The 14,428-nt window shown below is 44.1% G+C and overlaps 1 protein-coding gene across 1 annotated transcript in view; it reads left to right on the forward strand.

Annotated features, from left to right (window-relative positions):
- The window catches only part of LRRC7 (leucine rich repeat containing 7), a 62,043-nt gene that overhangs the window by 28,404 nt on the left and 19,211 nt on the right, over positions 1-14,428 (forward strand). Inside the window, exons 11-15 of the mRNA XM_059853538.1 lie at positions 479-594; positions 5,181-5,250; positions 8,685-8,784; positions 10,402-10,520; positions 13,550-13,750. Of these exons, the coding sequence (XP_059709521.1) occupies positions 479-594; positions 5,181-5,250; positions 8,685-8,784; positions 10,402-10,520; positions 13,550-13,750 (606 nt within the window). The remainder of the gene's footprint in view (positions 1-478; positions 595-5,180; positions 5,251-8,684; positions 8,785-10,401; positions 10,521-13,549; positions 13,751-14,428) is intronic.

Raw genomic sequence — 14,428 nt, forward strand, 5'->3', positions numbered from 1 at the left:
CCACCCCATCCCATCCCATCCCATCCCACCCCATCCCATCCCACCCCATCCCATCCCATCCCATCCCATCCCATTCCATTCATCCCATCCCATCCCATCCCATCCCATCCCATCCCATCCCATCCCATCCCATCCCATCCCATCCCATCCCATCCCACCCCATCCATCCCATCCCATTATCCCATCCCATCCCATCCATCCCAGGATGCTGGGACTGTCTGGGTGTGCCAGAGCAAACATTGCCGAGGTGCTTGGGGCTCAGGCTGAGCAGTAAATCCATGGAATGTTGGGAATATCCCTGTGAGGAGCCCCAGGTGTTTCCTGAGGTTCCTGCCAGCAGGAAAATGTCATCTTCTGGATGAATTTTGGATTTCCTGCCTTTTGTGGCTTTCAGTAAACCCAATTTAGGCCCCTCCCGACCCGAAAATGAACATTCCCAGGTGTGGGTTCCATCCTTTGGGCTTTTCCATTCCTGCAGATCGGGAGCTGTAAGAACGTGACTGTGATGTCCCTGCGCTCCAACAAACTGGAATTTCTGCCTGATGAGATTGGCCAGATGCAGAAGCTGAGGGTGTTAAATCTGAGTGACAACAGGTACAGTTCACAGCACTTTTTTTTAGCCAATTTATGAAATTTTTTTTTAATTTAAACTTTTCCTTTGAGGTCTTTATAAAGATACATTTCTCTAAATACATTTTAAAATTTAAAAATATCTTTAGAATTCTGGTTTAAAAATAGTATCATTATCATTTTACTTATTTAGGCTATAAGGAAAGAATCTTGGTTGTTTTTTCTTGATCTTTGTGGTTTGGTCTCAGCTCCTTTGAATCCACAAGAAAACTTCAAGAAAACTAAAAAAGGCCAAAATCTGGATCTTGGTGTGTTTTAATAGCTTCAAACCCATTTCTTTCCTTTATCTCCTGCTATTTCCATTAAAAAAAAAAAAAAAGAAAGAAAAAAGAAAAAAAAAAAGAGAGATATTGTCTATAGGTTTGTAATATTTAATGATTAAGAAGCTGATACCCAGGGAACCAGGAAACAAAAATTAGTTATCTTGCATCCACTGAAATGCAAGGAACACTTTTCATTTCCTCCAGCAGAGGTTTTTTTTTTTGTCAAACCCTAGATCTGTTTGTCCTCGTGCACAGGACTGTGCTTAGATGAGGAACAAAATGCTTCAAATGAGCTGTTCTTGATCCCTGTGCTGCCACAGGCACATGGAAAATCTGAATTTCCTTGGGATTTATCCTTGTGGATGTGCCAGGAGTGTGGTGATTTGCAGTGTCAGCACAGTTGGTGCAGGATGTGGGGGGTGAATTCCATTTTCTCTCCAGGACTTGCCATCCACACTCAGCAAAAATTCGGGAAGGATTTCCCAGCCCAGTTTCATTGCTGAGATTCAGGCTGAACATAAAAATAGAAATCACATCAAGCCATGGAGAACCCCCTGGAATATTGTTAATATTGTTTAAAATTCCCTCATTCAGCTCCATCCTGTCCTGCCTTGCAATTCCGGGGCACAAATTCCATCCTGTCCCAAATCCAGTGGATGTCCCCAGGGCTGGTCCCTCCTCTGCCCTGTGGGGACACAAAGGAGGGGACACGGGGCAGAGGACAGTGCTGATCCAGGATTTCCTGGGAGCCAGGAATGCAGGGAGCCTTCCCTGGGCAGGGTCCTGCCCCCTTTTCCAACCCGGAATCCTGACGGGACTCTGAGCTGGGGGAGCAGGAAACTGTTGGGAGGTATTTGGGGTTTTTTCCCATTTTTTTCCCCCAGTGCTTTTCCTGCTGGTCCCAGGGCCATCACTGGTGGGCAGGGACTGCCTCGGGTGCTGAGCTGGGACAGGGGCAGGCAGGGCTCCCCCCCTTCCTGGCTTCCAGCAGAATTCCAGCTCCCTGCCTAGCTGGGATGGGATTGGGATTTCCACCAGGGAGGAAGGGGATTATGGGACCAGCATCCCAGTGGTGTGGAGTGGGATGTGGTGTTCCTTGGGATGGGATGTGATGTTCCATGGGTGGGATGTGGTGTTCCTTGGGGTGGGATGTGGTGTTCCATGGGTGGGATGTGGTGTTTGTTCCATGGGGTGGGATGTGGTGATCTATGGGGTGGAATGTGGTGATCCATGGGTGGGATGTGGTGTTCCATGGGTGGGATGTGATATTCCATGGGTGGGATGTGGTGTTCCTTGGGGTGGGATGTGGTGTTTGTTCCATGGGGTGGGATGTGGTGATCCATGGGGTGTTCCATGGGGTGTTCCACGGGGTGGAATGTGACATTCCATTTGGTGGGATGTGGTGTTCCATGGGGTGGGATGTGATGTTCCATGGGGTGGAATGTGGTGTTCCATGGGTGGGATGTGATGTTCCATGGGGTGTTCCACGGGGTGGAATGTGATATTCCATTTGGTGGGATGTGGTGTTCCATGGGGTGGGATGTGATATTCCATGGGGTGGGATGTGGCAGCTGTGCCCTTCCCACTCCCCCCCAGTGGTGTCTGGTGACCCAGATCCCAGACCTGCAACCCTTAAACCTGGCTCAATTGTCTTTAAACCTGGTGGAATCGTCTCCTCTACTTTTCTGGAGTGGTTTGGGAAGTGAATCTTTCCAAACCTTTCCTGCTCCGTGGCTCCCAGCTCCAGCTGAGTTTGAACACTGCCCTGCTGAGATGCTGGGGTAATTCTTTTGCCCTGGAACTTCCCACCCTAATGAAAACTAAAAAGTTCTGACATTCTGTGCCAAAGAGTTTGGATTAAGGCCAGACACCTTCCTAATGTTGGATTTTAGTGATTTTTTAACTGTCTGTGGTCCCAGCTTCACTTTCATCACCATTCCAGCAATCCCTGTTGTTCCTTTGGATGAGCCCACAGGGTCACACCAAAGAGAGCTGGGGCTCCCCTTCCTGCTGGAACATTCCCATGTTCCCACAGCAGTTCTGGCCCTCTGCTCTTCCCTGGAGCTGGCTGAGGAGGGAGATCCCAGGAGCTCTTTCCCTGGAGCCCTTGGAAGAAGGGACACATTCTGCTCATTCCCCCATTTCTGTTCCTAAAGGGGCTGAGAGAACCCCCATTTCTGTTCCTAAAAGGACTGAGAGAACCCCCATTTCTGTTCCTAAAGGGGCTGAGAAAAACCCCTTTCTATTCTTAAAGGACTGTGAGAACCCCCATTTCTGTTCCTAAAAGAGCTGAGAGAATCCCCCCTTTCTGATCCTAAAGGGCTGAGAGAATCCCTCCCCTCCAGTTCCTAAAACAGCTGAGGGAATTCCCCATTCCCATTCTTGAAGAGCTGAGTGAATTCCCCTTCTCTGTCCTAAAAGAGCTGAGAGAATCCCCCCTTTCTGTCTGTGCTCCTGGGCTCACTCCCACAGAAGTCAGAAGAGCTCCTCAGACCTCACCATCCATCCCCACAAATTCCATTCCCCGTGTCCTTCCCTCCTCCTGGTCAGGAATTAGGATTTGGTCAGGGTGTTTGCACGTGTGCTGCTACAGATGAAGAATTTTTCCTGCACTGCACAATTTAAAGGCAAAAAAAAAAAAAAATTGTGTTGGGAAAAGAGGCTGGGGCTTGTCTTGGCTGGAAATGTCCAAAGCCCAGCAATGATTTCGGGTGCTCCCCATCTCTGACCTTGAATTTGAGGTTTTTTCTTACAAAGACTTTAACATCAGGCCTTGTTTGACCTTTAAAAGCTGTATCCAGGGGCTTTGGCAAAGCAAATGAAAAATGCAGAGTTCTGAGATTGGTTGGGAATGGAACTGGAAAACCAACATGGAATGGTCCTGTCCCACATGATTCCAAGGGCTGTGGCCAGCTCTTCTCCCTCTGATTCCCAGCTCTCCACCCCAGTTCCCTGGAGCATCCCAGTGCCCTCCCAGAGACACCTTTCAGTCTAATCCTGACTTTTGTGTTCCCTTCTGAGATGCCCAGAAACGTGGGAATCACTTCTGTGGGATGCAGGGTTTGAGTCTGGCACAAAAGGGTTTCTCCTCCTGATTCTTCCCAAATCTCATTTAGGATTTGGCTTTTCCAATGCTCCTTTTTGTTGCTCCCAGAAGCTGGGAGAGCCTCAGGGCATGGCTGGGCCAGGCCATGTGCTGGGAAAGAGCAGGGTTAGATGGGAAATGGGGAAGGAATTCTTGGATGTGAGGGGGGGGAGGCCCTGGAATGGAATTCCCAGATTTGCCATGGCTGCTCCATCCCTGGGAGTGTCCAAGGCCAGGTTGGAGCAGCCTGGGATTGTGGGAGCTGTCCCTGCCCATGGAACAGTGGGGTGGGATGGGATGGGGTGGGATGGGATGGGATGGGATGGGATGGGATGGGATGGGATGGGGTGGGATGGGATGGGATGGGATGGGATGGGATGGGATGGGATGGGATGGGATGGGATGGGATGGGATGGGATGGGATGGGATGGGATGGGATGGGATGGGATGGGATGGGATGGGATGGGATGGGATGGGATGGGATGGGATGGGATGGGATGGGATTTGAGGTCTCTCCCAACCCAAACCACCCTGGATTCCATGATTCTATAAAAACAGCCTGTTCAGAAGGAGTTATGGAAAAAAATTCAATGAGGATTCCACAAATATCCTGCCATCCATTCCCATTCCCACTCCCAGATCCCTTTTAGGAAACTGTGTTTAAATGTCTCATTAAAATGCTGGGGTTTTTTTTCCCCTGATCCACTGAATTTTGTCATTTAGGTTCAATATGAATATTTATATTACTTTAATCTTTGGTCTGACGTTCCGACAAAAATGAATTTTCCATCATCTTGGAATATTTCTGTTCCAAACACCCAGTGTCCAATAAAGGGAGCCCTGTGAGTGACTCTGAGGCTCCTCTAAAGCTCCCTGGGACCAAGATTTTTTTCTTTTTTCTGTTTTATGTGTGTAATTTTATTACACTATAACCAAAGGAAAATATCAGTCTCTCCTCAGTACCAAAGGATGTGGTGTCAGCAGTTCTACTTTCCAGATCGAGCTCTCCATGTGGAATATTAATCAGATATATAATAATAATAATAGGAACAACAGGAATACCAATAAGAGGAACATAGATAAAATATTGCATTTTAGTAAAATTGATTTTAAAAGCAGTGAAATTTCTGCTATTTCAGTGTGATAAATATGCTGCATACAAATCAAAGGATTCAATGTTGTCCCAATATTCTCCTTTACAGACTGAAGAATTTGCCCTTCACTTTTACCAAACTCAAAGAGCTGGCAGCCTTGTGGCTTTCTGACAACCAGGTAATGCCTTTCAATATTCCCATTTTCCTTAGGAAAGGGGCTGTCAATGAACCCTGTCACTCAACACAAGATTTAGAAGAATTTTGGAAGGGGTTGCTTCCAGCCCAGCTGCAGATTTCCATATCCAGCCATAAATCCTGCTGGGTGTCATTTTTTTACCACGGAAAAATCACTTTTGCAGGATTTATTTTACCAGGATCAGCTTCTGCCTCCTTACCAAAGTAGTAAATAAAGGGCAAAAGTAGCACGGGAGTATTTTTGGAGCAGAAATTCAAGATGCTCGTTCCCAAACTCGTCATTACCCTGTTCCCACCCCGTGCTCCATCTGCTCCTCTACCCTTGGCTTCCTCTTCCCTTTTCCCTCCCATTCTCCCATCCCTGCCCATTTCCAACTCCACTGCAGTCAGGGAGAGTTCAAACAAGTCAAAGCTGCACGAGGACTCTGGGTCTTGCTTTGGAGAAAACTCATTTTTCTGAGCCTTTGAAATCTGAGGGGGCCCTTCTTTGTTCCAGGACTCTGGTTCACAGCAGATATTCTTTGGGATTCTATTTTAAACCAAACTGTGGGACAGGAACCCTGAGAAATGCAACGGTTCCAGCAGCAGCTGAGCCCTAAAATAAGTCTGAAATGTACATTCAGTTTTAGAGCTGAGCCAAAAATGTGAAAGCTGAAAGGAGGGGGGTAATAGAAAATCAGGAATAAATTTTAATGTGTTAAATGAGGATTCTTGGGGGTTTTGCATTTAAAAATTTGCATTTTAAAATATAACATTTCCTGGCTGTGCAGCCCAGGCACAGGACACCCCCAGCCCTTTAAATATACAACATTTTCCAGCATTTTGACTTTCCTGTGGCACAGCAAGGATTGATTTCCACTCTCTGGGCTGTGACAGTCGCTCCTGGACCAGGGTGACTTTGGGTAGAGCAAAGCAGTGATCAAACACCCCCAGCTGCAGTCAAACCCAGCAGGAATTCCCCGGGAATGCTCCTTGGGAACTCTGTTCTGCCCTGCACCAGGTTTACTCCCAGGTGAACTGCCAGCCACCAGGAATTCACTCCCCATCGTTAATTAACTCCTCGTTAGGCCTGGCTTAAAATGCATCCCGAGGAGTGTTTTAGTGTGCAGTGCCAGGGGTGCTCCCTGACTCTTTTCCCTGGAGCAGCAGGCAGGATTGCCCCGTTCTGCTGGCAATGCCAGGAGGTGCAGGGAAGGCACGGGAGGCTCCGCTCTCCCCCAGCCCAGGGGAGGCTGAGCTCCTGCAGAGCTGCAGCCAGCCTGGGGCTCCCTGGCCAGGGGGGCTGGAACTGCCCGGCTGCCAGCAGTCAATGCACGGGTTCCCATTCTGCTGGGGCTGTTACTATTATTATTATTATTATTATTATTATTATTATTATCATCATCATCATCATCATCATCATCATCATCATCATCATCATCATCATCACTATCATTATCATTATAATCATTATTATTATATTATGCTATTATTGTTGTTGTTATTGTTGTTATTTTTGTTGTTGTTATTATTATCCCATTATTATTGTTATTATTGTTATTATTATTGACATTACTGTTATTTATTATTATTATTATTGCTATTATCATTATCCCATTATTATTATCCCATTAATATTGGTTTTGTTATTTTGTTATTGTTATTATTGTTGATATTATTATTGTTGTTGTTACTATTATTATTATCCTGTTATTATTGTTGTTGTTATTTTCCCATTATTATTATTGTTAATAATAATAATGATAATGATGATGATGATGATGATAATGATAATAATAATAATAATAATAATAATAATAATAATAATAATAATAATAATAATAATAATTCTGGTTGTTCTGGCTGTTCTTGTTGTTGTTATTATTGTTGTTTTTATTAATAATTACTATTATTGTTATCCCCGTTATTATTGTTGTTGTTGTTACCTCGTTGTTGTTATTAGTAGTAGTGGTAGTACTAGTACTAGTAGTATTAGTATTAGTAGTATTATCAGTATTATTATTAAATATTCTGGTTGTTCTGGTTGTCCTGGCTGTTCTTGTCGTTATTATTATTGTATTATTGTTATTATTGTTGTTGTTATTGTAGTTTAGTTATTATTGTAGTAGTTGTTATTGTTATTGTAGTTGGTGGTGGTGGTGGTGGTATTGTTATTATTATTGTAGTTGTTATTGTTGTTTTTGTTGTTGTTATTGTAGTTGTTGTTATTGTGGTTGTTGTTATTGTTGTTGTTGTTGGTATTGTAGTTTTTGGTATTGCTATTATTGTTGTTGTTGTTGTTGTTGTTGTTATTGTAGTTGTTGTTATTGTTGTTACTACTGTAGCTGTTGTTACTCCTGTTGTTACTGCAGTTGTTGGTATTGCTATTACTACTGTAGCTGTTGTTATTCCTGTTGTTGTTGCAGTTGTTGGTATTGCTATTACTACTGTAGCTGTTGTTACTCCTGTTGTTACTGCAGTTGTTACTGCTATTACTACTGTAGCTGTTACTCCTGTTGTTACTGCAGTTGTTGTTACTGCTATTACTACTGTGGCTGTTGTTACTCCTGTTGTTACTGCAGTTGTTGTTATTGCTATTACTACTCTGGCTGTTGTTACTCCTGTTGTTACTGCAGTTGTTGTTATTGCTATTACTACTGTGGCTGTTGTTACTCCTGTTGTTACTGCAGTTGTTGTTACTGCTATTACTACTGTGGCTGTTGTTACTCCTGTTGTTACTGCAGTTGTTACTGCTATTACTGCTGTGGCTGTTGTTACTCCTGTTGTTACTGCAGTTGTTGTTACTGCTATTACTACTGTGGCTGTTACTCCTGTTGTTACTGCAGTTGTTGTTACTGCTATTACTACTGTGGCTGTTGTTACTCCTGTTGTTACTGCAGTTGTTATTGCTATTACTACTGTGGCTGTTGTTACTCCTGTTGTTACTGCAGTTGTTACTGCTATTACTACTCTGGCTGTTGTTACTCCTGTTGTTACTGCAGTTGTTGTTACTGCTATTACTACTGTGGCTGTTGTTACTCCTGTTGTTACTGCAGTTGTTGTTACTGCTATTACTACTGTGGCTGTTGTTACTCCTGTTGTTACTGCAGTTGTTACTGCTATTACTACTGTGGCTGTTGTTACTCCTGTTGTTACTGCAGTTGTTACTGCTATTACTACTGTGGCTGTTACTCCTGTTGTTCCTGCAGTTGTTACTGCTATTACTACTGTGGCTGTTGTTACTCCTGTTGTTACTGCAGTTGTTACTGCTATTACTACTGTGGCTGTTGTTACTCCTGCTGTTCCTGCAGTTGTTACTGCTATTACTACTGTGGCTGTTGTTACTCCTGCTGTTCCTGCAGTTGTTACTGCTATTACTGCTGTGGCTGTTGCTCCTGTTGTTGCCCTCACGGCTGTGCTCCCTGTGTCCCCCCGCAGTCCAAGGCCCTGATCCCGCTGCAGACGGAGGCGCACCCCGAGACCAAGCAGCGCGTGCTCACCAACTACATGTTCCCGCAGCAGCCCCGCAGCGACGAAGGTACAGCCGGCGGCCCAGGGGGCTGGGGCCCAGCCTGCCCCGCTGACACCCCTGGCCTGGCCCTCCTGGGTGACTCCTGGCATTCCCAGGCTGGCAGACTGACATTCCTGATTTGCACTGTCAGACTGACACCTTCAGACTGACATTCCTGATTTGCACTGCCAGACTTACACCTTCAGACTGACATTCCTGATTTGCACTGTCAGATTTACAATGTCAGACTGATATTTTCTGATTTACAATTTCTGATTTACACTTTCAGACTGACATTTCTGATTAACAATTTCTGATTTACTCTTTCAGACTGACATTTCTGATTTACAATTTCTGATTTATTCTTTCAGACTGACATTTCTGATTTACAATTTCTGATTTACTCTTTCAGACTGACATTTCTGATTTACAATTTCACACCGATATTTTCTGATTTACACTTCCAGACTGACATTCTCTGATTTACATTTTCACGCTGACATTTTCTGATTTACCATTTCAGACTGACATTCTCTGATTCACATTTTCACACTGACGTTCTCTGATTTACATTTTCAGAATGACTTTTTCTGATTTACCATTTCAGACTGACATTTTCTGATTCACAATTTCAGACTGACATTCCCTGATTTACATTTTCACATTTACATTTTTTGAGTCACAATTTCAGACTGACGTTTTCTGATTCACAATTTCAGACTGACATTTTCTGATTCACATTTTCACATTGACATTTTCAGATTTACAATTTCAGACTGACATTGTCTGATTCACATTTCCAGACTGACATTTTCTGATTTACCTTTTCAGACTGACATTCTCTGATTTACATTTCAGACTGACATTCTCTAATTCACATTTTCACACTGACATTTTCTGATTTACCTTTTCAGACTGACATTCTCTTATTTACAATTTCAGACTGACATTCTCTTATTCACATTTTCACATTGACATTTTCAGATTCACATTTTCATATTGACATTCTCTAATTCACATTTTCACATTGACATTTTCTGATTCACAATCTCAGACTGACATTTTCTGATTTACATTTCAGACTGGCATTTTCTGATTTACATTTCAGACTGACATTTTCTGATTCACAATTTCAGACTGACATTCTCTTATTTACAATTTCAGACTGACATTTTCTGATTCACAATCTCAGACTGACATTTTCTGATTTACATTTCAGACTGACATTTTCTGATTTACATTTCAGACTGACATTTTCTGATTTACCCTTTCACCCTGACACTTCCTGAACCCCTTCTATTTTCAGAGAGGCTTTGCAGGAGCAGCCTGAGCCCAGCTCTGGGTGTGCCCACCCCAGGAATTGCTGGCTCCAGGCGGGAGCTGGGAATGCCAGCAATTCCTGTGGGGGCTGAGGGCTCCCAAACTGGGCTGGATTGATCCTTTGCTCCACTGAATTCCCATTTTCCCACTGCCCCTCTGCTCCAGGGCTGCCCCAAGCCCTGCTGATGCTCCCCACCACTCTCACCCCACTTTTATTCAAACCCTGGAGTGACTTCTCCCTTCCAGTTTCCAAGCAATCAGCCAGGTGCCCAACCAGGAGAATCCACCTGGATCAATCCCAGCTCCCTTTCCAATCCCCTGCAGATTTCCAGTCAGACAGTGACAGTTTTAACCCCACGCTCTGGGAGGAGCAGAGGCAGCAGAGGATGACAGTGGCCTTTGAGTTCGAGGACAAGAAGGAAGAGGAGGAGAACCCAGGGAAAGTCAAGGTGAGCACTGCTGGATTTATTCTGGCATTCACTTCTTGTGGGCAGGTCCTGAACTGAGCTGGGCTTGGGTTTGAATGTCAAATTCCTGCTCTGTCCCAAAGGGAATTGAGACAGAATTGCAGTCCAACTTTATTTACAGATCATATATATTTGCAGATTATATTATGAATATTCTATTCTATTATATTCTACTATATTATATTATATTATATTATATTATATTATATTATATTATATTATATTATATTATATTATATCATATCATATCATATCATATCATATCATATCATATCATATCATATTATATTATATTATATTATATTATATTATATTATACCATATTATATTATACCATATTATATTATATTATATTATATTATATTATATTATATTATATTATATTATATTATATTATATTATATTTACCATATTATATTATATTATATTATACCATATTATATTATATTATACCATATTATATTATATTATACCATATTATAATATATTGTATTTATTATATTTATTATATTAATTTTTACAGAGTTACTGTCAACCACTGCTTTTTCAGGAATATTTGAATCCCACAGGGGATCCCATATTCCTCTCAAAGCAGAAGTCAACGAGGGCTTTGCAGCCTCGTGGAATGTGCAGTGGAGAGGGCATCACCTGTGAAAAATGAAGTTCAAAGCATGAACTTCCTCCCCCCAGTTTTGTGAAATTCATGCCACTGCAGAGTTCTCCATCAATCCCTCAATCAGCTGCATTGTCAGGAGGATATTTCCAAGCCTGTCAGCTTTTACATGGCATGGAAATCTCTTTTTCTTGAATAATATCAAGGAATTATCCCACACTTCAACCCTGCAGATTTCTAACTGTGCTAGAACAGCCAGGGTAAAATGTAGGGCCAGAGATAAAATCATCTGAGGAGATTTAAATCAGATTTTACCTCTCAAATTAACAGTTCTCTTGTCAATACCATTTTAACACCCCTTTGAAAAGTATTTCCACCCCTTTGGTGGAAGTATTTAATTTTTCTTTCCAGTCTTTTTCCCAGTTGGGAATTCCTCTCCAGCTCCTGTGCCCAGAGGTAATGGACTCTTCTGCTTTAGTGAAACAGAAAATGAAGCCAAAAGCAGCCTTCACCTCACAATAAATAGATTAAAGTGGAATTTTACTCTGGATGAATTGCAGGTTTCTGGGTCACGCATGGAAAACATCATCTGGGAAAGTTTTCTGTTGTTCCACAGCTTTTATCAGAATTTTCCCTGGGGGTGACATGGCTGGAGGTTTCAACATGGACATTTTTAGCAGTTCCACCAGAGCTTTAAGGGATAAATTTAAATAAATATAAATTCTCAACAGGCAGTAACCACCAGCACTGCAGCATTTCCTAACAGCAGAAGTTTTCACTTTTCATCTCTCATCAAACTGAACTTTCAGCCAGACAGATGCTAAAAAAGATTTGATAACTGGGATTGTTCAACAGCTTTTCTCCATCAAGGATTTTGAACTCTGAAAATTCTCTCCTCGGGGTCAGGCTGATTTGCTGCAGCCCTGGGAAGGGACTGGCAGGGAATACAGATTTCCTCTGGGATGGGGAAGGTGGATCCCTGAGGAAAAGATCTGCATCCCACTGCTGTCCCCACCCAGGGCTGCAGGAGTTTGGCTGTTTGACACCAACACTCCCAGGGAGGTGAAACTCCTGCTGCAATCCCAGTTTGGGGCGGTCTGTCCCACCCCAGCTCCAGTCCCTCCTCCCTGCTGGAGTTCTGAGGATTTGCTCTGTGCCTTGCCCACGCCAGGGCCTGAGCTCTGGGAGACACCAGGTGCCTCATCAGGCCACCCCTGAACACGATTTCATTCAGCCAGAATTGAAGCACAGCTTTCAGTGCTGCTTTCCAGGCTTGATCTGTCCTTTTCTCTGTTGGAATTCTTTATTAAAAGTGACATCCCACTCACGGATTTTAACATTTTCTGTTCTACCCCCTGACATTTATTCTCTGCTGGTTCGGATCTGGATGCCAGCACTTGACACAGTTTTATTTACCAAATCAATCATGCTTTTGCCTCTGAAATATTCCTATGGACAGACCATTTCCAGCTAAATCCAAAACTGTGGGTTTCCTGCTCGTTGGGAATTTAAACCCAGCAGCTCTGGCAGGGAGCTATTCAAACCAGCTCACCTACACCACCAGGTAGAAGCTGCTGTGTGCTTGTCCTGGTTTAGGGCAAATTTGGGAGTTTTTCCTCTAGAAAAGCAGATTCAATTGGCCCCTCCTCCAACCGGTTCAGGAGAAAATACCTTTTTAGAGAAAAGTGGAAAATAACTGTCTATTAAACAATAAAACAGCGAAGCCGAAACAATATTAAACTCCAGCTCCTTGATCACCAGCAGGAATTTGAAGTTTCCCAGCCTCGTCACCCTGACACGCTCTGGGAAAGTTGGGGAGTTCAGATGAGTGGGGTTTTCCAGGAAATCTGTCTGTCTGTCTGTCAGTCAGTCAGAGCTCAGTCAGGCTTGGGCACTCCCTGGAGAGCTCTGGGTCTGTGCTCCCGTGCCAGAAAAGAGCCACAGACACCCGGCTGGGTGTGAGCATCATCCATCTCCAGGAGCCAGTGGCTCCCAGAGGATCAGCTCTGCTCTCAGCTGCCATCCATAATTCACATTAATTGAGTCCAGGAGCGTGGCTGAATTAATTCTGCATTTCCAGCAGGGTTGTTTGGGAAGGCTGGTGGGATGTGGCAGCAAAGCGCAGAGCTACCAACACCCTCCCAGGGGAGAGATGGGCTTGCAGGGAACCATTCCATCCCTGGTTTTATGGCACTGGGGTTGCATTCCATGCTGCCAAAGAGGGAACAAGCACCTTTCAGTCCTGACCTCCTCAAACTCCCCAGACAGATCAACCAAACCTCGAGGGAAGCGCCCTCAGCCCAGACCCGCAGCCAGGCTGTCCTCTGCGCCGTTCCCATCCTGCATCCTGCCCCCACTCCTCACTCTGCCTCCTCCTCTCCTGGCTGCCCAGGTGGAGATCAACCTGAAGCGTTACCCCACGCCCTACCCCGAGGATCTGAAGAACATGGTGAAGTCAGTGCAGAACCTGGTGAGCAAACCCAGCCTGGGCGTGCGGCCCGAGAACGCGGCGCCCGCCGCCAGCACCGACCCCACGGGCAAGGACAAGTACGAGCACAAGTGGCCCCTGACCCCCAAGGAGATCTCCGTGGAGGTACTGCCAAGCACCCTCGCTCCTCTCCAGAATTCCAGACTCCTTTTTTTAGGGTTTTGGAGCCCCAAAGGATGTTTTGATCCGCTGGGAGCCTCAAAGCCCAGAGTTCCTTGTTCCACTGTGGTATTTTTGGGGTACCCCGACAAAGGGAGGAATGATGAATCTGACTCCATGTTCTTAGAAGGCTGATTTATTATTTTATGATCTTATATTATATTAAAGAATACTCTACTAAAACTATACCAAAGAATAGTGGAAGGATACAGACAGAAAGCTAAAAGTTAATAATGAAAACTCGTGACTCTCTCCAGAGTCCCAACACAGCCTGACCATGACTGGTCATTAAGTCAAAACAATTCCCATGCTGGATAAACAATCTCCAACCACATTCCAAAGCAGCAAAACACAGGAGAAGCAAAGGAGATAATTCTTGTTTTCCTTTTTCTCCAAGGCTTCTCAGCTTCCCAGGAGAAAATCCTGGGCAAAGAGATTTTTCAGAAAATGTGACGGTGCCATTCCACCTGTAAAGTTTTATGTTGAGCTGCTGGGTTGAGTTCAGGTTTAGATTGAGCTGCTGAGTTTTGTCCAGTTTTAGGCTGAGTTGCTGTTTCTCCCAATGCTGCTGAATTTTTGGGTTGAGATCTCCCCAGATGGGAATTTTGCTGTGGATTTCTCCCA

The sequence above is a fragment of the Haemorhous mexicanus genome, chromosome 9 (genome assembly GCF_027477595.1).
Source record: "Haemorhous mexicanus isolate bHaeMex1 chromosome 9, bHaeMex1.pri, whole genome shotgun sequence".
NCBI lineage: Eukaryota > Metazoa > Chordata > Aves > Passeriformes > Fringillidae > Haemorhous > Haemorhous mexicanus.